Source organism: Electrona antarctica, assembly GCF_951216825.1.
Source record: "Electrona antarctica genome assembly, chromosome: 15".
NCBI classification, from domain to species: Eukaryota; Metazoa; Chordata; class Actinopteri; order Myctophiformes; family Myctophidae; genus Electrona; species Electrona antarctica.
Genome location: NC_136796.1, coordinates 29,046,422 through 29,074,174, shown reverse-complemented (window position 1 = coordinate 29,074,174; position 27,753 = coordinate 29,046,422). Strand labels below are relative to the sequence as shown.

Genomic DNA, 27,753 nt, shown 5'->3' with positions numbered 1-27,753 from the left:
TTTTAAATGAGCACACAAAGGATAAAGACATTTACACGAAAAGGAGGGTGGGCCTGAATATGCAATAGGGCAAAGGCCCCTGGAAAGTCTTTTGTCAAAGAGACAGTACCAAACAAATGACACTCAGATCTGGTGTAATGAAGATTAAGAAATACATTCAGAAAAAACTATACATATACACATTTAGAACTTCGGTACAATTATTTCAAGCAAAATACATTTTGTCAAAACTTTCAGTTGTGTGCTACAACAGTGAAGCAACGTCTCCTAAACAAAATAAGGCCATTGTATACACGGAACAAGCCCTCATTTTAGCAACAACCAAAAAGGCAGATTTTCCACCGCCTCTCCGTCCCGCATGTCTCATATGCTAAATATCTGTTCACCGCATCACCTTACAAAAATAAAAGACATTTTCAAACGTAGCACTCGAGAGACGATATATTATAGGTTGATCTGAAAGACATTATAAAACAGATTTTTAAGATTTTGCACGATAAAAAAATGAGCTTTGAGTTCAAAGTAGATTTCTACGCGGAAGCAAGCTTATGGGGGAGGGTTTTACATTCCAAAAGAGAAAACCAACAAGAACATCTTATACAAGCGTTTCCATCATGCCCCACGACTGCAGAATACACCCTATAGAGCTCTACATTCAAAGTGTGGCTAAACCGTCCAAGGTGCTTTAAAGCTGCATCTGGACAAACAGAAGGACCCATGGCCTTCAGGACAAAGGTTTCTGTGTGCAGAAGAACAGGAACCACAATGTTCGCTCTGATTGTCAGCTTATGTCCTATTTCTGTCTCACTTGCCACCACAAATCAATATCCCCTGCCTACCCTGCCTACCTACCGCTCTGAAACCTGAAACCCAAGCACACCATAAAATCTGCATCCGCGAAGCAGCTAGTAGCATGCTCATACAATAGATATATGCATGCATCCGTCTATCTATCCACCCATCCATCCGATTATGTTTTATCAGGGTGTGTATAGGGTTATATGTATCCATTCCAAATCCACCAACTTCTAGTTGTCTCTTAGCCACTTAACCTACTCTGCTTTGTTGACCCCAGGGGTCTGTACTTAATTGGTCCCCTCCTTTTTTCTATCTGCACCAAATGTCTACAAGCTCGATGCTCTGTGAGCTTGTTGATCAGCTATTTTTGCTGAATGTTTGCTGATATGCCCAGGATAGGGATGGTTTCTGTGGTTATATGGACGACATACTCCTTGGTTTGTCCATGCCATGCTACACCTTTGCTGGCACTGCCTGATGGAAGCCAGTTTTTCAGGCAGTGCCAGCAAACTCTTTTCAACCTGACTTTATTTAACCAAGTTAGAATCTATCCCAAAGCCACGAGAAAAAAATGGTATGCAATGAGCCGACAATGCAACAATAATGTCTCACTAGTACATGTACATCATTTTTAAAATGTAAATATCATGAAAGCTCTGTCTAGGCTATGGATATAGGAATGCATGTTCATGTAAATCCCTGAACCCATCTGAAAAGTCACAAATTGAGCTCTTTAATGTAGCCCACAACTTGAGTGTACAAGTGGTTTTGGAATATCTATATCTACATATTATATCTCTCTCCCAAAGTTTCAGTGAAATTATTTCCCACCAAAACATGAATTAGATGTTATTATAATCCAGATGTCTATCTGACCTGACTGAGTGTGCATCATATTGTTCGATAAATACATTTCATTAAAATACATAGAAACACCCACACTATAAGAAAGGCAATCATTCAGCATCACCATCTTTTCCATTTGGTTACAGGAATCCATGAAGGTTTTGGGCAATTTTGGCAAACGCTCCCCCTATCCCCACACATTAAGTGTAGATTATTTGTCTCTGCACAATCTCCCTTCAGCCCTCGGTTCTGTCATCAAAAAACTTGATTAACAATGTTTGTGTAGCTACTTCATATACAGCAAGGGGGACATTATACAATCTCATCTCACAAATTCCAGCACAGGGAAATCACATGGGAAAAATATCCAGTAATTCTATAAGTTTACCAACGACAAACATTCAGCGGTTAACAGGGATGTTTTTTGATCTAAGTAATACAATTATATAAATCTCACTAAGGTTTTACTTGAGTATATAGTTTTACCGTCTTTCTATATCCTTTCAAACGAAAAGCTTTTGCTTCTTATTTTCTTGCCAAGAAAATAAGCCTGTGTTTTTACATCATGCTAGCTGTCCACAAAAAGAGATACAAATGAAAAGAAGCAGGTCAAATGATTTCATAACACAATAATATAAAGTTATACATCCAGCAAGGAATCATTTAGAAACGTAGAGGAAACACAGAGGTGGGCCCTGTGGGATCAAAAGGGACCCTTGCTTGGGAGAGGAACCAAGCAACGATAAAGTGGCTCCTCTTCTGCCAAAAGGTTAAATAACGACAAAAAGTGATCCCTTTTTTCCAAAACTTTGAAGAGTGCTGAAACAACGTGAAGTCTGCTGGTCTAAGGAGCTGAGAGAGGACAAGAAAAATGTCTTGGGAATGGGATTGTCCCTTTCCGAAAGATATAAACATACAGTGTAAACTATAAAGAACCCCTCTCATCACAGCAGTCATCGAAACATAAGGTGATGTGAGGGCCAAACCACATCAATGTGTCGAGATGCAACAAAACGGTTTTAGCGTTCGTCCCAGCAGTGTGATATGTCCTGTTGCACGTCGGTGCATGTCGACACAAGTCGACCCAAGTGATCCAATTGGTTCAATTCAATGGTTGCTTGCAACTACTTGGGTCTACATGCGTCTACACCGTGCAAAGGAGTTGCAAAGGAGTTGCATTCATGGCGACCCATTGGTGGTGTTTGGGCTTAGTTTAAACTAGATGGGGAATGTGGTACAACGCACAAAAGCAATAGCTTCGAGACTGCCAGCTGTCCCTAAACGACAAATACGTGTGTCAAAGGTTTAACATGGGTGGCTGTCGACTCAGTGGTGGAAAGTAACCAAGTACATTTACTTAAGTACAATTTTGAGGTATTTATACATAACTAGATTTTTGTACTTTATATTTATATACTTTATATTGTATATTGTAATTTTACAATTGAGTATGTTTTCCACCACTGGCTGTCGTCACGTTTTTTGTTTGTATTTTTTGTAGCGTCCTCGGTCAGTCAGACCACTGTCAGTTTCATTAGTTTCAAAAAGAGACACTCGACAGTAAGGTGGAAATCCTCGTAAAGAACTGGGTAAACATATCTCACTGTTCCTGCTGCTCTCAGACCATTCAATGTAATGTAGATCAGTGCTCATCTATCAACACAACAGTCTATAGATCCTTTTCTTTTTACTTCAAATGTTTATAACTTTGTTCAAATAGGCCCCATTCAATGACCTTAAACCCCAGTCCATTATTTAAAATAGCATTAATAATTGGCAAGGCGAAGGCATAATTGAACAAAACAAAACATTCAAGAAATCGTGATTCCGATATGAAATTGTTCATATTTTTTCTGTTGTTGTTGACTTTTTTTTCTAAAATCTTAAACATGTTTTATGTTCTTTTACTTTATCACTATTATTATTTTGATGCCAACACCAATGTGAAACTAGTGTTCTTCATGGCTTAGAGGTGCAATGACTTCTGGGGATTTCTCACCGAAAACGGCATGAAATGTTTACTGTTCAGGAAAGTAATAGAAGAGTTGCCCCATTGGACCTTGAAAATAGACCTAAAAAACCCACTTGATACACTTCCATGCTGGCATTCAACAAAGTAATTAAAAGTTTTACAGTGCAGATTGACCAAATTAAGAAATAAATAAACAAATTGTCAAACATCTAAGACATATTTTACAGTAAAGTGCCATTTTTGACAAAAAACTAAACAACAACAAAAGACAAAGAAAGGTCAAGTCATGAACTACATAACAGTGCTTAAAATGAATTAGAACCAGCATATTGTAGAGTTCTACAACGCCTCTTACACCTGAAAGAAGTGAAACCACATGGCAGGTACTAAATAATACTGACATAAAAAACTGCCATGTAAACCAACAAGTCACATTTCAACAAAGAAAATGGAGCTCCATCTGGAATGAAGTACACGTTTACACATATACAGCATTTTGTCCAAGTTAGTTACACAAAGGTGCCCAAAAGACAAAGTGTGGAGTTTAAAGGTTATGTTTGCCACCAGTGCAGAGTCAGACACAGAAAGGAAAACAGAAGAGACATGCTCGTCAGCTCCCTACATGAAACATGTGAGGGAGAAACGGGTGAGTTAGAAAGAGTCCGGGTGGTGCTGGCATACAGTTAGGAGTACAAGACTGTGTTCCCTCATGGGTGCAAAACACAAGAACCCCAGACTAAAGCCCAAGGCGTTTCCTACCCAAAAAAGCCTTTGTGCCGAAGTGTCCCATGCTGTGGGCCGTTTCCGATTCTGTAAGGAGGAAGGAAGGTTCAGGAATCTGTAGGCTACTGTCAGCTGCTCCAGCGACAGTATGCAGCTTTCCCTACACCTGGAGCCCGCTAAAGTATAGTTTAATCACTCTCTTCTTCTACAGACGATAATGATGGTAATGGCGCTCCTGTCCCAAAAGTCCCTCCTTCTCTAGATAACTTAGTGCACTGTCGTTTTCCCAGGACTGTTCACAAAACTAAATTAGAGAGAGCCGTACTCCTATAGCATGGTTGAAACCAAGCAAGAACCAAAGATAAAACAAAAAAACAAGTGTCGCAAGCAAACATGCGGAATGTAGCCGATACATACATGAACACAAATAACTATTTTATCAACTATCGATTAATATATCTGTATAGAAACTCAGCCTTGTGGAAATTAAATATTAGCAGTGCTGCTACCTCAAATAATAGCATCCTTATATAAACATCCAAGCCTCGTGCCCAGGTGTGTGTGTGTGTGTGTGTGTGTGTGTGTGTGTGTGTGTGTGTGTGTGAGAGCACACGCGCACGTGCGTGCGTGCACACGTGCATGCATGCGTGCGTGTGAGTGTGGCCTACCATTCTCAGCCCAGGTGTGCAGAAAAATCTATTTTTTGCATTACATCTACTGTAAGTCATCGACTTTGCTACATATACATGTTATATTGTATACTAGCTCAACTACTACAACTAATAATAATAATAATAATAATAATAATAACAATATTAATAACAATAATAATTGCTTTGGTTTTAAAAAATTACGTTTTTTTTCCTTTCTTAGTTTGGCATAGAGAGTTTAGAAACTGGCATGGTCATGGTCCTGGTATGAAGGTTTGTGGGAGCATTACCCCGTGAACTGTAGCTGGAATGCTAGAGTTGAAAATGCTACATGTTCTAGTAAATGATACGTACAGAAAGTTGCGTTTGATCAGTGTTTAAGTTAATGGTGGCGACCGCTAAATAAAAGGTAACATGTCTGCATTGTGTAAAGAAATAAATGTACAATACATGATAATGACAGCAGTGACGGGTTATGTTGAATGTGTGTTTGAATTCAGGTTACTTTGTGCCTTATATAGCTTCTGTGTATGTGTGCGTGTCTACGCCTGCCTGTCTTGCAATTCAAATACAGCGGCTTGTGTATATACAGTACGTGTGTCCAACCCGGGTCTCACCCAAACACGGTGAAATAGAAACGGATTGGCAATTCCGTACATACACGCCTAGAAAACCCCAAAATCCATACATATTACACTGAAATCTTCCCCGTAGCCCGTGGCGGAGGCAGGGGGGCACTGTCTCCACCGAACATTGCGAAGTTCGGTGGAGCCAGACAGTGGCCTTGTGGTTAAGAGTGTTCACCCTGAAACTGGGAGGTCAAGGGGTTCGATCCCCGGCCGGGTCATACCAAAGACTGTAAAAATGGGACCCAATGCCTCCCTGCTTGGCACTCAGCATCAATGGGTTGGATCGGGGGGTCAAATCAACTAATCAAATGATTCCCGAGCGCGGCACGGCTGCAGCTCACCGCTCCTTGGATGGGTCAAATGCGGAGAACAAATTTCACTGCGGTAACGTGTGTGACAAATTGTACGACTTTGACTTTGCCAACTCAGCCCCGTCCGAGTTGTAACCCAATAGCACAGAATCGTAAATAATGTCAAACCCGAACTCACCCAAATACGGTGAAATAGTAATAGATTGGCAATTCCGCACATACAACACTAGTGAAAGCCACGCCTCCGTCGCGGTCAAAACAGTAGTAGTGTAATATGTAAGGATTTTGAGGGGTTTCTAGGCGTGTATGTACGGAATTGTCAATGCGTGGCTATTTTCACTGTGTTTGGGTGAGATCGGGGCTGGTCTGCCTGGTGTGTCTGTCTGGCTGCTACCGTGGTGGGGAGTGTCTTGTTGTTGGCGTTGTTGTGTCTAGGTGCACGAGGGGCTGGTGGCGCTCTCCAGGGAGGACTGCGAGAGGCGTCTGGTGAGCGGGCCGATGCTGGGGTCCGCCAGGGAGGAGGTAGGGAAGAGCTTGTACCAGCCGCTGACCGGGCCCGACAGGTCCAGGTCCTCCAGCAGGATCTGGGCCATTCCCATGAAGCACTTGTGGTCCATGCGTCCGTAGTCGCCCCACACGATCACCTGGAGGAGGGCCGGCCGGGGCAGTGGTGGGGGTAAAAAAAGTACTTGAAAAGTACCACTACTGCAATGTTGTAACTATTCCGTTACAAGTAAGAAGTCTGGAATTCAAAATGTATTCGAGTAAAAGTGCAAAAGTATTGGGCATCAAAATGTACTTAAAGTACCAACAGTATAAAGTACTCATTATGCAGAATGTCCCATTTCACATGTTCAAAATGTATACAAATCTTTACAAAATAGCCGTAGATCGGCTATTTTCAAATGGCCGAAATATAGTGCTGAAGTGGGTATAATGCATGTTTTGTAGTTATAATTAAAATCTACAAAGTAACTAGTAACTAAAGTTTTCAAATAAATGTAGTGGAGTAAAAGTACAATATTTATCTCTGAAATGTAGAAGTAAAAGTACAGGAAATTTGACATAGTCAAGTAAAGTACAAATACGAGCGAGGTAGTGCAGCGGGGAGGAGGAGAGCGGAGAGGGAGAGGAGAGGAGAGGAGAGGAGAGGAGAGGAGAGGAGAGGAGGATTCAATCATACCTGTAGAACTTTGCCCTGAGGACTCTCATCAAACAACAGTGCCTGCTGGTAGGTGGGGTCCAGGTTCCTCTTCACCGCTTTGGTCTTCTTCTTGGACAAACATACTCCATTCTCCAGGAGATACACCTTCACGTAGGTTGCTGCAAACAGCCAATGGGATATGACACAGTGGTGGTGACACTTCCCAAATTCAGAGCCTTGAAGGAAACGTAGACTGTGTACCTGTCAGTACTTTTCAAGGAACCTTATCTTAAATTTGCTGATGTTTTCTTACTGAAATCCATCTAACAACCGACTGTGGGGCCTCCCAGACAGTAGACGCAGGTGTGTTAAACTCACAACTGCACTCAATCAGGTGGTCTGAATTCTCCATAGGGAGTATGCTTTCTTTTCATCAAAGAAAGTGTAATGGAATCCACTGATTCAACATTGCAAAACAACTCCACTGTACTTAAATCAAATACCACCAATCATTGTATTGAGAACACTCGCATTTCGGCCTTAGGGCTGATTCATACTCCTATTTTAGAGCCGAATAAAAGTCGGTTCGGCTCTGTAGAGCCTACAATGTGACGTCATTTGAGGTTCGGGGGGGCGGGTACCGTCCTAAAGTCGGCTCTTCGGTGCTACTGAAAATGTCTGACGAGCCGAAATCATTTCGGCACTACAGCGCCGAAACAGCGGTAAAATAGGAGTATGAATCGGCCCTTAGTCTTCCTCAGAAAGAAAAAAGAAAGAAAAGAAAACACCATACCTGGTAGGTTCTTGGAGCCCGCTTTAGGTGTCAACGATCTTGCTTGGTTGACCTCCACCTCCAGCTGCCCTCCTCGGTCTAACATGCTTATATTGACATCCCCTGTTGAGAGAACATGCACATAGCATCCTATACTGTAACATACTGGCACATCTGTATTCACACACAAACACTACTATACTGTAACATACTGGCACATCTGTATTCACACACAAACACTATTATACTGTAACATACTGGCACATCTGTATTCACACACAAACACTACACTTACAATTTATCCAGCTCAGGTAACTGCGTGTAGTATTAGCATCTATATATATACATTACATACATTATTAGCCTATGTTAAAATACATGGACCCATAAGAGTGCCTGCTTTCACTAAGGCTGCCAGTGCCAACATTGGACAGCAGAGGGAGGCAGAGCGCTTCAAGTCTGTTCTCACTATTGGATAGGTTGGAAACACAGCCCGCTCTGCTGTTTCTCTCAAACTCTGGCCTTTGAATGAAAGATTTATATCTCAACCAGGAATAACTACAGTACTGCAGAGCAGATGATGGAATAACTACAGTCCTGCAGAGCAGATGATGCGCCATTTCAAGCCCCTGCCTTGCCTAGGCGTCATTAACAGTGGGAACACTGGTCGCCATCACCATTTGAAATGTCCAATTCTGTGCCCACTAATACAACTCAGAATCCGTGAACGTACTGTAGATATAATGATGCAGACCTTTTCAACTCTATGCAGCTTGTTTTAGCGCGAGACGCCGATAACAATTTCGTATAACATATCGCTGCGGTCGGGCGGAAACCTTGTCTGTCCAACCTGGTGTTACTTTTCAGGATATGGGACAAAAATAAACCTGTGTTCCAATGGATCAAATGTATAGTTATTGTTTAGTCACAAGCTTTTGTTATCCGTTTCAATGGTTAAATATGAATAAAAACCCACACACTTGACCACTCTAAAAATAATACGTGCAATAGCGAAAATAGCCAATCTAGAAGCTCACTGAGCTTGTAAATCGCTACTTGGGTGCGACACTCTTGTACGACAAACTATAGGGCATTCATTTATGAAAAAAGAAAGTTGAAATATTGAGAAACAAGGTTTTATGCATGCATGACAGGCAGCGACGATATTTTAATTGGTTTATTAAAGTAATTCAATTATCACCTGTAGTGTTTAAAAGGGATCTAGCTTCATTATTTCAGCAACAAATGTAACAAAGCGTAACAAGACAAGACAAGACAAGACAAGACAGGGTCTTGTCAGTGTGGCACTGGCTTCCAATCATTTTCTCCATCCCAACAGCTACCACTTTGCATTTAAATTAAACATTCAAATGTTTCATCTTTTGGAGACTGGGCAGTGGATATCACATGTGGAACTCTCAGGAAAATATCAGCACTTCACCATGACTGCAACGTGAATCAATTAACACAATCCCTGCCGGGATTAATGTATTTAATGTACTTATTTTGAAGAGGTGTGTGTGTGTGTGTGTGTGTGTGTGGGGGGGGGGGGGGTTCTTCAAAGGTTAGTGAAATACAAATACTCAGCAGTGAAGGTTATTTCACGATTGATTGATTGATTGTGTCAATTATCTAATGTAATCCTGGGCGCTACACTTCCTCTGACAACCTGGGGGGGCAGAGGACTGACCTCATGCTTCCTTCTATGCATTAGGAGTCCAAGCTGTTTCTTTTCACCTGACAGGGGAGAGTTTCCCCGGCCGGACGTAGCGTGTGGAAGGAACACGTTATTCCGACCAGTTCCTTTCCCTCCATCAAGCGCCCCGGCTGGCCAGGGGGAGGTATTTTAAAGACCAGGATTACTGCATGTTATTTGTGAGGATACCTACCCTAGGGAACACGGGGATACCTAACATGCAAACTCCCGCCAACCCCGCCCTGATGGTGTGTGTTCAATCAATTCTGATTTTTAGCTGTCTTACCCATGGGGGGCGTGGCTAGCGTCTGCCGGCCTACAATCTGGGCGGGGCCTAGTCCGTCCAGGAAGTCGCTGAACTGGCTCTCAGGCCCCAAGCGGGTGGTCGGGAAGACAAACCTGACCGAGAAGAAGAGAGGGGAGAGCAGAATGAATGAATGGATGGATGGATGGATGGATGGATGGAGGCAGATGGACAGATCTGTCTCCATCTGCCTCCATCCTGGCTAGTTATCTAATAACTAGCCAGCCATGCTAATGAGCTAGCTGCCAGAATGCTTTTCGAGGCTGTATTAGAAGCACGACGATGCCATTGGCGGCTGATTTCACCCAGAGTATAGAGTAGGAGAGTAGCGACACGCTTTAATCTCGCCGCAAAGCGGGTGCCTATAGGCTATAGTTCCAAACATTGCTCCTATGGCTGGAACTATCCCATTGAGATAGAGTGAGCATTGTTACAATGGGAGTCAACGCTAGTGTCGCCACTCTCTTACTATATTACTCTGATTTCACCCTTCTGCCAGAAAGACAGACAGACAGACAGTACTAATGTTCTGTCAGAGCTGTTGGAGTTGGTGCTGCCGTGGACAGACAGACAGACAGACAGACAGACAGACAGACAGTACTAACGTTCCATCGGAGCTGTTAGAGTTGGTGCTGCCGTGGACAGACAGACAGACAGACAGACAGACAGACAGTACTAACGTTCCATCGGAGCTGTTAGAGTTGGTGCTTCCGTCGGTGGACTCCTTGCTGCCCTGCCGCGTCACGCGGTTCCTCATCTCCACGGCGATGCCCGTCTCCGTGCTCCTCCGGATCGTGCTGCGAAGCTTCTTCGTTCCGCCGTCTGAGAACGACAACGGTCGTACAGTCAACGTAACGTCATGTCAAACTGGGCGTCCTTGAAATTAAACGGGTTGAGAATCTCTGCTAGAGCCGTAAAGATCTTCTCTTCCCTGTCATATCTTTTCAAATGGGGGACCATGGGATAATTAGTGTCTATGTGGGGGTCCTTGACATGAAAAGGTTTGGGAACCACTGATCTAAATCCTAACAGTTTTATGAAAAACCTGTCTCTATGTCAGTGGTGCTCAGAGGTAACCTGACTCCGCCAGATGGGGCAGCAGAGAGTACACTGGGTTCCCCCCTCCTGCTCCCATCTGGGAACTCTCAGGCAGACTTGATGCTCCAGCCACCAAATGGCCTGGCCAATCAGCGGCAGCTAGAGGCGGGATCAAGGCATACACAGTGCTGCCTTGATCCCGCCTCTAGCTGCCGCTGATTGGCCAGGCCGTTGGCTGCCGACCTCCATCTGAAAATACAGTATGTTGTTCCAGGGAAGGAATACCCACCAGAAGCAAAGATTTGAGTTAAAAACGTCCACTGGGAAAGAATATATATTCAAACTTAAGATTTACACACATTTTCACGATTAAAAACAAAAAAAGCAGATCTTCAAGCTCGTAGCGCTATGAACTTGTAGATCTGCTATTTTTCCAACAGCTGAAGTTTAAAATAATGCTTAAAAGCTAAGGTGACACAGATGCGTTCCAGTTCTTAACGTGTTAAATTAACTTCATCCCAAAACAATAATACAGTATTCAGAGTTCAGACCTCCAGAAATGGTGTCCTTTTGCATGGCTCCGATTGATTGAATATACGCTGTGAAGTTGCCCGAACGGCCAAGGCTCCAAAAACAGTCAGTGATGCTTTGTACGGCTTTTATTGCTCCAGCTCCAGTGCAGATATCACACAATAACAAAAATATCAAACAGACAAAATAATACTGGCCAAAAATCCAAAACAAAGAAATCAAAAATACTTAATGGCAAACTTAGGACAAAGGAAAAATAACAAAACTGAACTAGGCTACACCCATGAAATGGGCCCTAGCAGCTCTCTCCCTGGGCTGTCAACATGTTGCCTGCCCAAGCATAACTGACTAGCTCTGCCTGCAGTCTCCCTTTTATACTAGGCAAGACTATACCAAGGAACAGTTCTGTAATTGGTAACCCACTTAACTCAACATCTGGCTAACCATGGCCCATGAGTTAACTTACACAATTACCTACTCAAAACAATTCGAATACATTTCAGATACATTACACAACATCAAGATAAATAGAAACCATAACATAAGAGCTCTTGTAAACCAGACAGACACCCCTCCTGCTCTATAGCACTTGGTACCTTCCTCCACTCAGTCAAGAGGATCACCAGTACTGCAGGAGAGCCAGGTGCCAACCAATCATAATTAAACCCAAATGACAACCAACCTATACTGTGACAATATTTGCAAAGTACATACTTGTTCTCTTTTACAATTCACTGTGAGCTATAATAATAAAAATAAGCACTCATGTCCATTAACACAGTCTTCCAAGCCGGCCGGCAAAGTTAGGGATGCAACTGTGTAATTTAGGTATGAGCATTGTTCTCCATCAATGTATGTTTATAGGGCACGGGTTGCCCCGTGACATACGCCATTAACAGTTTGCAGGAAAAAGGCACAGGAAAGTGCAGTTCAATAGGTCTGATAAGAGGAATTAGACCCAAGAAAGCACTATGGCTTGTTTCCACTGGGGTCCTTTGTACTCAATTCACCTTTAGTACCTGCATGATTTTAATTAAAGGGCAAAATAGTAGTTCCATATGGAGCCTGTTTAGGGACAAATCGAACCATTGCTTGTTCCATAATTGGAAGCTTTTCTGTAGACTGTAAGGATTCTGATGAAGGTATTTTATTTTCACATTCCACAAGGAGGTGATTTTGAAAGACTTTCCAGGTAGACTTAATAAAAGACCCGTCTCTCTGTGCTTTGTTTTGAATTGTGGTCACTCGAGTGCGGAGGCAATCTTCAACCAAGATCCTCTGGGACGGCCCTCATGCGCTAGCGGAACATTTCCCGTTTTCTCAGAGACACTTTACCTACTGCACAATAACATTGTTGTATTTTATTTTACGTATAATTATAATGATGTAATCTGCCATAGCTCTGTGACAGGTATCATCCAACCAGTCATATTTAGTGCAATGAATCCACTGTTTCTCAAAAATGTTTTTTTTGTGGCTTTCGCCTTTATTTTATATTTTTTATGGAGGGACAGACAGTAGGCTGACAGGAAATGGGAAGAGAGATGGGGGAAGACATGCAGTAAAGGCCGTCGGGATCGGGAGTCGAACCCGCGGCACACTGCCAGACTGGATTACCAGCCAAGGTGCCTGGACCACTGAGCCACGGCCCAGGCCGAATCCTCTGTTTCTAAAATGTTATGTTAATCCCGCCCTACAGCGTCTTGCAACTTAAGGGCAAAACAGCAAGTGTGCGTAATTGACGTTTAATTATTGACGTGTCGCATATGTCAAGGAAGACCACAGACTGAATAGATGTCTTCTGATCTTTAGGGATTCCTGTTTCTGTGACTTACAACCAAATTAATGCAAGCTGGAAGGCATTGAATTAATAGATGTATTTTAATGTAAATTATAATGTATATAATACTTCTGCAGAAGAAAACTTTCCGGTACTTCCGACATCAGCATTCGACAGGGAAAACTTACGTCATATGTAAACGAGCAAATCGGCTAACCAATCACATGGCGCTTGGCCAATAAGGGACCACCGTATGTACCTTATGTAGCAATGTGAAATGTCCGCTAACATAAATTGATGTACGATGACAAGAGCGCCCCTCATTTCACACAGGTGTGAAATGAGGGGCATTACACAAGTGTGACACAAGTGTATATTTGTGTAATGCTTTATGGTGTCGTCCACAGTTAACAGTTTTTGTATTGAGTTGTGCTTGAAACGTGTCTGTATACTGTTAATAAATACTTCAATCAATCAATCAAAAGACTAGCAGATGACCCCATCTCCCTGCACACGCACACACACATACACGCATGCATGCACGCACGCACGCACGCACGCACGCACACTGTGTGCATCGAGTCTCTGCGCTGACACATACAACTCCAAAAGTCTTACTCATGCATCGCACACAAACTGCAAGAGGCTTTTGCCTCCCCCGTGAAGTGTCGTCAAATAAAACATCATCTGCGTCAGACAACTAATCACTTGGCTCGTCTCGCATTCCATAAAAACGGCTGCTGTTTTTCATCTCGCAGCTGTTTCCCTCTCCTCCTCCTCCTGCATCTCCTTTGTTCCCACCACTCCCCCCCCCCGCCCCCCCTCCCCTCGACTTTCTTTTTCTGGGCTCATTTCTCTTCTTTTTTTCCGTCCTTCTTTCATCTGCCAGCACCCTTCCTCTGTCTCTTTCACTCAAAATCTGAGCCCCTCAGTTGCTTAGCACCACCTCTCACTCACACGCACGCACGCACGCACGCACGCACGCACGCACACACACACACTGTTATGTATCCTATGCTCTATTCTTAGCCTAATAGATCAGCGAGGTGTTCAGCTGTGGCTGTGTCTAGTTTTTTGTGCTTTTACCTGCCGTTCTCAGCTCCCAGGAGATTGCGCACACACACACTCACGCACACACACACGCACGCGCGCACGCACGCACGCACACACACACACAAATGCAGTGGTGGAAAGTAACTACTGTACGTATACGTACATTTACTTAAGTACTGTACTTAAGTACAAATACTTTTACTTTACTAAAGTATTTCTTCTTCTTCTACTCCACTACATTTCAGAGGCAAATATTGTACTTTTACTCCACTATAATTATTTGAAAACTTTAGTTAGAGTAACTTTATTTATTTACATTATTATTACACAACATACAGTAACGACTTCAGCCCTACAGTACATTTCGGGCATTTGAAAATAGCCAATCTACAAGCTCACAATGATGAGCTTGTTGATCTGCTATTTTCAAAAGATTTTTTTATACATTACGGTTGGTGAGGGGTGCGTTATGACGACCGGATTAAGGTTGGTAAGGGGTGCATTAAGACGACCAGATTAAGGTTGGTGAGGGGTGCGTTAAAACGACCGGATTAAGGTTGGTAAGGGGTGCGTTAAAACGACCGGATTAAGGTTGGTGAGGGGTGCGTCCTGTGCACCTTAACTCCTTGGATGCCCGTTTCCCATAGGGGGCGGTATAGGTGCTGAGTGTTTCCCATAGGGGGCGGTATAGGTGCTGAGTGTTTCCCATAGGGGGCGGTATAGAGCGTCGCAGTCCCGCCTCCTACCCTGGGCCAGGAAATGAAACCCAATGCATTTTCCTCATAGACATTTCTTAAAGTATTTATTTAAAGACGGTTACGCCGCGGACAAAGCCAACTCGAGTCGTGACAACTCATGACAACACAAACAATATTTTGGACCAAACAAATAATTAGAAAGAAGAAAAAAACGGCAGGTTACAACACTTTTTTTGTTGTTTTTCTTCAGCTCAAACGACAAGCCAGTACTATTGTACGGATCAGAGACGTGGAGGACAACAAAGGCAACAACAATGAAGGTGCAGACTTTCATCAACAGCTGCCTGAGGAGAATCCTGAGCATCCGCTGGCCAGACACTATCAGCAATAATGACCTCTGGCAGAGAGCGAGGCTACCACCAGTGGAAGAGGAGATTAAGAGAAGAAGGTGGGGATGGCCACACACTTCGGAAGCCCAATACCAGCATCACAAGACAAGCCCTTAGATGGAACCCGCAAGGCACAAGAAAGAGAGGGAGGCCGAAGAACACCTGGCGCAGGGACCTTGAGACTGACATCAAGCAGTGTGGACTGACATGGAAACAGCTGGAAAAGAAGGCCCATGAAAAGGAGTGATAGGCATAAGTTACATGGGCGCTAGCGGTGGCTAGCGACAAAGCTAAAATAAGGTACATTATATTTTTTTAAACTCTGGATCAAGGTTATTTTATCAAATATCGGGATCTCGTCCACGGCTACCTGTGCATTATTAAATTAATCTCGGGATCTCGGTCTTGGGTACAAAGGAGTTAACACTATGGATTTCGCAGTGTGTAGATTCACATCAAAATGGAGGGCCATCATGGCCTAATGCATATCATCAAACCTTCAAATTTACAAAGGTACTGCTAAAACAGTGTGTGTGTGTGTGTGTGTGTGTGTGTGTGTGTGTGTGTGTGTGTGTGTGTGTGTGTGTGTGTGTGTGTGTGTGTGTGTGTGTGTGTGTGTGTGTGTGTGCGTGTGCGTTTGTGTGCGTGCGTGTCTGTCTGTGTCTGGCCGCCACCACTAAGCAGCAAAAACAAAAAACAGAGAGCTCTCTCCAATTTGCCAACCTCCAGCCAAAGTGTGTGCGAGCAGCAGAGAGCTGTTAGTGAAGCACCTCCCAGCAAGAGATCAAGGCTTTCACAGTAGCTTTAACAGGCAGAAAACCCCAGTTTATGTGTCATCCAGCGAGAGTGTGCGCGAGGTGAGTCACTACGCTTTGTGTCTATGTATGTGTAAGCCTCAGCGAGCCATAATAATCATTGGTTTCATTACCACTCCATTTTATACTGTAAACACTCTTATGCCACTGAGAGCATACACAAGCCATTGCAGCCCCCCCCCCCTTTATTGGCAGCTAGTGTATTATAGTGGCGCGCGAGTGCAAGCCTTGTAGCTTAGTGCATCGGAGCAACAGTGTACGGTAAGTGCATACGGTATGCATGCACTCTCAAAAGCGCACATGTACGTCAACATGTACGTCCACACGCGCACACACACACACACACACACACACACACACACACACACACACACACACACACACACACACACACACACACACACACTCCGGGTCACCAGTGAAATGCATGTTGGGACGGACACAGATTAATACTGGGACACACTTTTCCGCGTAACAGACCCACACGGAGAAAACAACTCGGACCCTGATACTACTAGCTACTCTTGCGTCAGTCGACAGAACTTCTTCTTTGGGGAAGCATCACGGCCAACGCGGGGGTTGTGTGGCACAGGCACCTGAAAGCCAGCTCTGACAGTTGGACGGGGGCATGTTAACGTGAACACACGCGCTGTTTCGTTCCTCAACCACCGTGCCATAGGCTACATGCACGCTGAAAGCCTGGACACTGACTACGACAGGTTACAGCCCTGCGCGCACCCAGCGTGACACACTGAACATCACCATCACAAGTATTCATAATGTTATGATCATCCAACAGATATAAAAGTGCACAGGATTGTAACTGTTGCCAAGGCAATTCCCCGTCCGGGTGGACTTAAACCCTGTTGTTGTTAGACCATCTGTAAACAATTCCCCCCCTATCATTAACGTGATCTATTACATTGCATTACCCACACTGAACATCATTTGCTGTTCATATATTCAGAACGGGTAAGGACTAGTAGAGTACATAATACATGGAGGCGGCTGACCTTTGAGTGTGTAGCAAGGCCCAGAGCATATACTGTACGTACAGTAAGTACTATTCTGAGGTACTATACTTCACTTTACTAGGTCACTTTACTGGAGTATGTTTATTTATTTATATCTACTCCACTACATCTGACTGAGAGGCAAATATTGTACTTTTATACAGCTCAACTTTAGTTACTTTGAATATTTTGATTTTAGTTTATTTCTACAAAACATACATGAACCACTTTAGTGGAACTTTGGGTATTCGAATAGCAACAACACGTCGTGCTTGTAGATCTGCTATTTTCAAAAGATTTCCTTATACATTTTAGAGTTGGACCACTGTTTCCCAAACACTGGTGTCGGGACCCATTTGTGGGTCGTGGACACATTATTATAGGTCCCCTTAGTTTTTGTTTCCTACAATATTAGCACGTTTGGGACGTCCTCGGTTCTCCTCAGTCCTAAAAGGGCCTCTTTGGGACGTCCACGGTTCTCCTCAGTCCTAAAAGGGCCTCTTTGGGACGTCCTCTGTTCTCCTCAGTCCTAAAAGGGCCTCTTTGGGACGTCCACGGTTCTCCTCAGTCCTAAAAGGGCCTCTTTGGGACGTCCTCGGTTCTCCTCAGTCCTAAAAGGGCCTCTTTGGGACGTCCTCGGTTCTCCTCAGTCCTACAAGGGCCTCTTTGGAGCCCATTGGATCCTGGTGGGCCTGTCCCTGTCCTGGACCTTTACCCCAACAATGACCTCTTGACCTCTTAACCTCGTATCAGCACAGTGAACATCCTGCGTCGAGGAGGACAGCCTAATCGTGAGGAAATGACATCCGAACGAGATGACTCTCTTTGTCCTCCTTATAATGAATAGATCCCACGTGGCGCGTTAACTCACGGACAGACATCCTGTCTTCCATTCAGATAACCATTTCCTACGGTCAGTGGCACACTGAGAGGCCCTGATGGTTAACCCCCCTTTAAAACCCAGTTTGGACCTGAGGACGATTCTACAAATCTCTAAATCCTGACAGTTTTCTGAAAAACCCTATGTTTCTATGTCAGTGATTCTCAAACTACTTCATGTCAAGGACCCCAGAAATTATATGAAATTGGCCTCGTTTCACAGACGTAGTGAGTGTAATGCATGCAGTTCAGAGTAAAGTCTCATGAAATAAATGTTCGTCGTTGCTACGTATACATACAGCCATAATTGAAATTGTGCCCTTTAAAAATGATGTGAAACTGAAACAGACGGAGGCTGATGTCTTTCTAAAGTGCATCAATTTGTGTGGACAAATAGTTTTTTGAAAACACAGATGCTCAAGTAACCTTCTATAAGGACCTACACAGATTAAAAAAGAGAACACAGAACATTATGAAGGACAATTCCCACCCCGGTCACTCACTGTTTGAACTGTTGCCATCAGGCAGACGGTACAGAGTGCTCAAGTCAGGGACCAGCAGACTCAGTAACAGCTTCTATCCCACAGCGGTAGCCACACTAAATGCTGCTAAGAAATGATCCGTTGCTGAAATACATGTTTTATTGTGCTGTTTTTAAGTACAATTGGGGTTTGTGCAATAACAGCTGCAATTATCTATCTATCTATCTATCTATCTATCTATCTATCTATCTATCTATCTATCACCCCAATGGTGCTCTATCAGAACCATTCACAGCACAGCTTTGCTTTATTGCGAGGACACATACTGGAGTGGACACACAAAACAACCCTCTCCTCAGTATCAAATATAAATGTATTCCAAGGCAGCTACACGCGTCGCATGGCTCTTCCATGAGCCATAGTGTAAGCCTAGATATCACTGGGCATAATGGGTAATGGATACTGAATTGTGCAGTCTTCTCTTAAAGGCAATGGCCCGGTTTCCCAAACGCATATGGTGTAAGAGGGCATGCTCAGATGCCCTCTATAGACCTCACACAGAAGCCTGTGAACATAGACATTTCATGCATAGATGTGCCACGCAATGGTAGGCCTCAGGTCTACCATTCTGAAATTTAATTTAATAATATTTGGACTGCTGGACAGCTGACAGTAGGCTCTCTTTACTTAAACTTAAAAAAAAATATATATATATATATATATATATATATATATGAATTATATATAAATATATATAAATATATATATATATATATATATATATATATTAAATATAATATATATATTTATTATATTTATGTATATATATATTTTTTTAAGAGCAAGGAGAGCCTACTGTCAGCTGTCCAGCAGTCCAAATATTATTAAATTAAATTTCAGAATGGTAGACCTGAGGCCTGAGGCCTACCATACCAGGCCTGAGGCCTACCATTGCGTGGCACATCTATGCACGAAATGTTCACAGGCTTTTGTGTGCGGCCTAGAGGGCATCTGATTATGTGCAGCACTATAAGTCTTACACCATATGCGTTTGGGAAACCGGGCCAATGGCATGTGGCATGGTGATTGGTTTCATTATTGTAACGCCCAAACCACACATATGCATAATGTAACGGGTAGCGTAGGTGTTTAGGGATTTAGGCTGGGGTACAAGATAGCAGTTTTTACGGGGGAATGCCTCTTACGCAATGCTAAATCCCCAAATTACAGATTTAGTGCCTCTGACGCAGGATAGGGCCCTTTTAGTGTTTTGTCAATTATGTGGGTCCCATTTGCAGCACTACCCTCACGGACCGGCTGGGAATCACTGCTCTTAATCAGCTGTTCTCAACCTGTTTAGTTTAGTTTAGGTTTAGTTTAGGTTCTCAACCTGTTTAGTTTAGTTTAGGTTTAGTTTAGGTTCTCAACCTGTTTAGTTTAGTTTAGGTTCTCAACCTGTGCCCCTCAGTGAAGTGACAAAGACATTTTAATACCTCAAAGAAAAGAAGAAAAAGACTACTACTGCATCAAAAGAATAACAAACTAACCTATACTACAACTAAAATGATATATTGAATATAGACGATTTAGAAGCGTGTAGATCCCTTAGATCTGGGGGGGGGGGGGGTCGCACAGCATGATAAGGTTGAGAAGCTCTGCTCTATAAATTACCTCAAGTCTCCCCGCAAGCTATATTTAGAGGTGTCCGGTTTTGGAGGTACAGACGCGGGCGGATCTCTCGTCTCCCCACACCCCATCATGCTTGGATACTGTTGCTAAGCATGGTGGATCGCCTGCCGTCACTGGTGCAGCCAATAGGCATGTGGGAGTAGCCGGCAGTTTCTAAAAACAGCATTCCATATTACACAGGCATTATAATGAGAGAGGCTTCATCAGTGTTCTCTCCAAATGTCAGAGCAGCCTTAATGATCTGTGCACGCTCCACACGCACGCACGCACACACACACACAAAACTAATACTAACACACAACAGACAGACACATACACTCATGATGTGCACGAGTACACAACTGCACACATTTGCGTTGTTTATGTAAACACACACGCACGCGCGCACGCACACACACACACACACACACACACACACACACACACACACACACACACACACACACACACACACACACACACACACACACACACACACACACACACACACACACACACACACACACACACACACACACACACACAGTGTGTGGATGTATAGTGTTTGGCTCTGTTTTGTACCTGCTCCATATTTTCCGTAATCTCTCTTTCCCTGATCTCTCTGATCAGTCATCTATGCTAATAATGATCTAATTTCCTCAGTCTCATCTTTAATCGCTTTTCTTCCATCTTGCAGTCCCTCCATCCCCTGTTAGTACATGATGATGATCAAGCAATGGTTGGTATTGCAGAATAATTATTCAATATAATAACCATGTAATTATGGTTGCTTAGTGCCTAACCTTTATATTTCACCATGGCATAATAACATAGTGATATTTGATAGCATGTAATAAGAGCTTAGATGTCTCCATTAGGCCTGGTAGATATTGTTTTGGTTACCTAACCCTAGTTATGGTCCAGCTTTTATACTCCACTACATTTATTTGAAAACTTTAGGCACTAGTTAACTTTGTAGATTTAGATAATTATTACAAAACATACATTAACCACTTCAGCCCTATACATTTCGGCTATTTGAAAATAGCAGATCTGCTAAAAATGACTATAACTAAATGATGTTTTATTCAAAAGACTAAAAGTAAATCAAAATGTGCTGTCAAAATCAACACTATAGTCTGCACAAGGTACAGGGACAAGGTATTACTCATCGCATGGAAAGCCAACAGAAACTATTTTAATTGACACTCAAAAGAAAAGCCCTCTTCTAGCACGGCAGAGCACAGCCACTTATGTAATGCTGTTGTCAAACGCCCCTTTTCTTAGAATGGCGTATCATATCTATATATAGGCTGTCTATATCTATAGTATTATGTACATATGCTTTATGCACGCGCACGCACACACACACGCACACACACACACACACACACACACACACACACACACACACACACACACACACACACACACACACACACACACACACACACACACACACACACACACACACACTGCTATGGGACACATGAATTGGTGATGGAAATAAAGCATCTCGGGCAGAAAAGAAGGACAGATGATGTTTTGTTTCGTTTCATTGTGGAGTGGAGGAAAAATGTGAGAAGTGAACCAAAGTGAGAGACACACACACACACACACACACACACACACACACACACACACACACACACACACACACACACACACACACACACACACACACACACACACACACACACAAGATGTAAAGAGCAACAGAGAGCGAGAGATAGGGGGGGGTTATTAAAGGGCGAGACCTCAATAGAGGACAAAGTGAGCAAACGGAGGAAGACTCCAGCAAAAGGAGAGAGAGAGAGAGTGGGAAGGATGGGGGGGTAAAGGGGGGGAGGGGGGGTAAGGCTTACAAACGAATGAACATGCCGGTCGGTCGCTGCTCTTGGTGCAATGCAGACAGCATCGCCATGGAAACGGGATGGAGGGAGAGTGCCAGGCAGCAGATGTGGAAGAGGAGGAGGAGGAGGAGGGGATTGAAGAGGAAGGAAGAAGAGGTGGCCACTTCAGAACGGCGAGATGAGATGAGAGAGGCGTGGCGGGCTAACGAGGAACCGACCCCGCTGAATCGCTACTTAAACCACTTAGACTCCTGGCCTGGGCCGGCTTAGCGGTCCAGGCACCTTGGATGGTAATCCAGCATGACAGTGGGTCGTGGGTTCGAGTCCCGATCCCGATGAACTTTGCTGTGGTTCTTCCCCCCCATCTGTCTCCCCATTTCCTGTCAAGCTACTGTATAGCTATCAATAAAGGCAAAAAGCCACAAAAATACACCGTAAAAAACCCTAAAAAAAACACTTACACCCCAGCAGCGTGCGTCCCAAAATTACTTGTGGGGAAAGCTTTTTGCCAAAAAGTAGCAGATGGACAGAGCTCACAACGCGCCGCGAGATTCCGTCGATCGGCAATTTTCCCGCGAAAGCTTTGCCCACAATAACGGAAAACACAAAAGACACTAGTAGAGATGGACTCTGACTCGACCACATGGGGTTTGAGTGGTTAACCAGCTCTATACTAGTCCAAATGACTCGACCACATGGGGTTTGACTGGTTAACCACCTCTATACTAGTCCAAATGACTCGACCACATGGGGTTTGAGTGGTTAACCAGCTCTATACTAGTCCAAATGACTCGACCACATGGGGTTTGAGTGGTTAACCAGCTCTATACTAGTCCAAATGACTCGACCACATGGGGTTTGAGTGGTTAACCAGCTCTATACTAGTCCAAATGACTCGACCACATGGGGTTTGAGTGGTTAACCAGCTCTATACTAGTCCAAATGACTCGACCACATGGGGTTTGACTGGTTAACCACCTCTATACTAGTCCAAATGACTCGACCACATGGGGTTTGAGTGGTTAACCAGCTCTATACTAGTCCAAATGACTCGACCACATGGGGTTTGAGTGGTTAACCAGCTCTATACTAGTCCAAATGACTCGACCACATGGGGTTTGACTGGTTAACCACCTCTATACTAGTCCAAATGGAACTGAGTTACACTGTACTGTAATGGCATTTTTGGCGGGAACCCCTTTTGGTGTTTTAAACATTATGTTATAATTTAGCTATTGAAAAATAGCAGATCTACAAGCTCATAGCGCGCCACCGAGTGGCGCGCTACGAGCTTGTAGGTCTGCTATTTTTTTAAATCGTGAAAATATTTATTTCAGAAAACTGGAGGATTTAGAAGATTTTTTTTTTAATTTCGAGGTCAGGCCTAAATGGGTTAATCAGTGTAGTACGTATCAGCAGTGTCGGGTATACAGGTTTGGGACCCGGAACCGGAGGAACCCGATACGACAGTGAGGAACAGGAATCGGGTTTCATCCCATTTGGAACCGTTCCCGGGAATCGATTTATCACACTGTCAGAGCTGGTACATGTATATGTGGAATTAATAATAATAATATCTGGGACTTATATAGCGCTTTTCATAGTACTCAAAGACGAAAGAAGAACTTTATTAGGAAAATGTCATTTGGATCTGGAATTCACGTCTGCTATACAATTACGAAACCTCTCAAACTTTTACATTTCAAGGACCGCCAAGACTCTTGTTGAGTGTGGACCGGTAAATGTGCATTTTGGTTCCATTTCTGTCTCAAAGTTGGTGAGACTGTGTAGTTCTAGTTACAGCAGCTGTAGGGATGGGGTGGGTGGGATGTGTAGTTCTATAGTTACAGCAGCTGTAGGGATGGGGTGGGTGAGACTGTGTAGTTCTAGTTACAGCAGCTGTAGGGATGGGGTGGGTGGGATGTGTAGTTCTAGTTACAGCAGCTGTAGGAATGGGGTGGGTGAGACTGTGTAGTTCTAGTTACAGCAGCTGTAGGGATGGGGTGGCTGGGATGTGTAGTTCTAGTTACAGCAGCTGTAGGGATGGGGTGGGTGAGACTGTGTAGTTCTAGTTACAGCAGCTGTAGGGATGGAGTGGGTGAGACTGTGTAGTTCTAGTTACAGCAGCTGTAGGGATGGGGTGGCTGGGATGTGTAGTTCTAGTTACAGCAGCTGTAGGGATGGGGTGGCTGGGATGTGTAGTTCTGGTTACAGCAGCTGTAGGGATGGGGTGGGTGAGACTGTGTAGTTCTAGTTACAGCAGCTGTAGGGATGGAGTGGGTGAGACTGTGTAGTTCTATAGTTACAGCAGCTGTAGGGATGGAGTGGGTGAGACTGTGTAGTTCTATAGTTACAGCAGCTGTAGGGATGGAGTGGGTGAGACTGTGTAGTTCTATAGTTACAGCAGCTGTAGGGATGGAGTGGGTGAGACTGTGTAGTTCTAGTTACAGCAGCTGTAGGGATGGAGTGGGGGGATGGGGTGGGTCGGCGCCGGCCGTCTCAGGTGGCACCACTGTCTGGGATGATGAGGCTAGACGTTGTCATGGCAGCCGGCGAGAGCATGGCGCTTGTGATGGGTGGGAAGCTAGCCACTCAGACACACACACACACACACACATACATACATACACCGACACACGCACGCACGCACTGAGACGTTTGTATTATACTTGTGGGGACTTCAACATTTTAGGACGGCCAGTTTATGAATGGCATTACTGTATATAATGAGACGTGAGCCATAACTCCGACCCTGACCTCTAAAGCCGGAATTGTACGCTTTCATTTTTCCCCCCTTTATTTATTTTTTATTTTTAACAATAAAACAGACATTTCTCTTGCGAGCACCAGGAAGATAGCACTCACATTGACGGTTTCTCAAATTCTACTTCTCACAAGTACCGTAATACAACTACAAACACATGCACGCACATACATACACGCACTCGCACAGAGGCACATGCAGGGACCACACATATATGCATGGGCACACACACAGGATATATTCTTGAGTGCAGGATTATAAATAGGCAGCAGTAGCATCGCTGGGCCCCGTCATTCTCATCTCCCTCCCCACTCATCTCCTAAAGGGGTGATTTATACTTGGATGCACGCTGGTGTTGCACACCCAGAATAGCCGATTCGCGAGCTCACAACGCGTCACAGCGAGACACACGCTGTGAGCTTGTAAATTGGCAATTTTCGGTGCGCGACGTGCCGCGCAATGGAGTATATATCAGGCATAAGATTCTCACTCACCCCTATCTGCCTCTTGTTTCTATCTCTACCAAATATACAAATTCAAAGGAGTTTTATTGGCATGAGAAAACATACGTTTACATTGCCAAAGCAAGTGACAAAATATGATAAAGACGGGTAACGAATGGGGAATGTATAGTCGAGGGGGTACATTACTATGTCACATTGCGACGTTTTACGCTTTGCGTCTCTCTCTCTGTCTGTCTGTTGCTCTTTACATGCTAAATAGAGCGTCGCAGCCTCGTCCCCTTTCATGACGACGATAGGAAATAATTCCTAATGCATTTTTCCCATAGACGTTTCAAAAAGTATTTATTTAAAGACCTGTAAGCCTCAAATAAAGCCAACCTGATAGAAAGTAGACCAGCTGGTAAAAACTTTTTTTTGTTGTTTTTCTTCTTTGTAATTATTTGTTTGGCCCAAAATATTGTGTTTGTTGTCATGATTTGTCACAATCCGAGGTGGCTTTCTCCGCGGCTTTAAAGGTCTTTAAATAAATACTTTTTGACAAGTTTATGAGAAAAATGCATGGGTAATTATTTCCTGGGCCAGTCGTCGTCATGAAAGGGGACGGGACTGCGGCGCTCTATACAGGGTATGAAGCTTTTTTTTAAACAAATAGGAGCAATCTATTGCAGTCACTTTGGGACAAATACCATGTACCAGTCTATCAATGTTTCTGTCTCGTGTTAACTTGTCTATTACACTCTCTCTCTCTCTCTCTCTCTCTCTCTCTCTCTCTCTCTCTCTCTCTCTCTCCAGTGCAGTACGACTCAATCCAATCCAATTTGCATTATTAGCATCATAGCATGTGTTGCCAAATCACAATTACAATTATAAAAGACAAAGTTAGATGATAACCCCCCCCAGCCCTCATCATATCAAGTGGCTGTGTTTGCTCCCTCTTCATTTCAACAGCCAATAGGGATGATGCCGGTGCCTGTGGTTGTCATGGCGATGATACGGGCACACAGCGGATCCTTAATGAGCTCGGAGTCGTTCAGGGCAATGAAGCAGGATGCTTCTCTCTCTGTGTGTGTGTGTGTGTGTGTGTGTGTGTGTGTGTGTGAGAGAGATATACAGTAGGCTCTTTTAGTGGAATCAACTACTGTAACAGCCTCTTGTTTAATGGGTGTGTTTGTTTAATGCAGCGTGCGACGAATGTTTACGTCAAACATAGACAGTAGTCAACAGTATTGTCAGTGCTTGCACACTGGAGCACCCAAATCCAACGCACCCATAGCCAGCGGTACTCACGTTGTTTACTTATATGTATCATAACTACAACTGCAATGTAGAAATGCTCCGGAAATACGGCGGAATTCAAAATGTACTTGAGTAAAAGTACAAAAGTATTTAAAAAAATTCAAAGTTCTGTGTATACTATGAAGTTCCAGTTTTCATTTTGGTATATAGATCGTGATTGTATCGTCTCTCGTCTATGAAACGGTATCAAGCGAAAAGCAAAGTTCGGATTAATTCATTAATTATCCTTTGTCAGGTCCCGCCCATGGTTGTGCCCCTCTTCGCACCCATTGGTTGCTGTTTCATGGTTGTAAGTATCAAATACCTCAAAATTGTACTTAAGTACAGGACTTAACTAAAGGTACTGCGTTACTTTCTACCACTGCCCATAGCCATTATGACCAGTAAGACACCTGAGGGCACGCATCCGCCTGGGTGACAGCAGGTCACAACAGGCAGGTCACAACAGGCCAACAGGTCAGCTCCATATATGGAGATCTATGGGGTTGAGGTTTGAGGTGAGATGTAGAGTTGCTGGCCAATATAATTTGATGAAATGGGATCTCCATATATGGGCTTAATATTGATGACATCAATCCCTGATGATGTCACATGATGTCACGTGCCAACCAACACGACCAGCCAATGCACGGTTCCCATAGTTAACTGCGACCTTTAGTCACAATTAGTGTGTCACGGTGTGCTATAAGGACAGCCTTGCCTTCATACCACCAGGAATCCTTAAAGCTGTGACGGCTCTGCTCCAAATCTGAATCACGTCGTACATCCATAGTAATTGGGTGCAACAAATGTCACCATAAATTTGCAACAAATGTCACCATTTTGTTGCCAAAATGTGATTTTCCACACCAAATTAGGCACAAATGTGACCAGATTTGACTGAGAGCCTGCCATCGTGCAACCTCCAGCTTTTCACCAGAGGAGACAAACTTAAATAATTTATATTTTATCCAAAATTAGTTACCGGTAATAGCACAGGCAGACTCTTCACATACAAGAGGATGTCTGAAATAAATATCAGAGCTGAAATCGACATGTAAATATGAAATAAATGCTTAAACATGTAGCTAGGTGTAATGTTAGAGACAACAGAAGTGAACCTTTCAAGCCTGTTTTCTCAACTTGCTGTTTTCTGCAAGACATTACTCTATAAGCCATATCTCTGAAACTGGTGGTTCAAGGTTC

At 43.6% G+C, this 27,753-nt stretch overlaps 1 protein-coding gene across 2 annotated transcripts in view; it reads right to left on the bottom strand.

The window, feature by feature from the left end:
* Window positions 1-3,896: 3,896 nt before the first annotated feature.
* rims3 (regulating synaptic membrane exocytosis 3) overlaps window positions 3,897-27,753 on the bottom strand; it is a 75,773-nt gene continuing 51,916 nt past the window's right edge. The window contains exons 3-8 of one of the 2 annotated variants that reach the window (XM_079523122.1): window positions 10,526-10,667; window positions 9,828-9,940; window positions 7,867-7,968; window positions 7,113-7,252; window positions 6,324-6,573; window positions 3,897-4,426 (exon numbers count right to left, since the gene is read on the bottom strand). In XM_079523122.1, the coding sequence (XP_079379248.1) occupies window positions 6,361-6,573; window positions 7,113-7,252; window positions 7,867-7,968; window positions 9,828-9,940; window positions 10,526-10,667 (710 nt within the window). In that variant the 3' untranslated portion in view covers window positions 3,897-4,426; window positions 6,324-6,360. Of the gene's footprint in view, window positions 4,427-6,024; window positions 6,574-7,112; window positions 7,253-7,866; window positions 7,969-9,827; window positions 9,941-10,525; window positions 10,668-27,753 lie in introns of those variants that run through there. The other variant, XM_079523121.1, reaches the window with a different exon arrangement.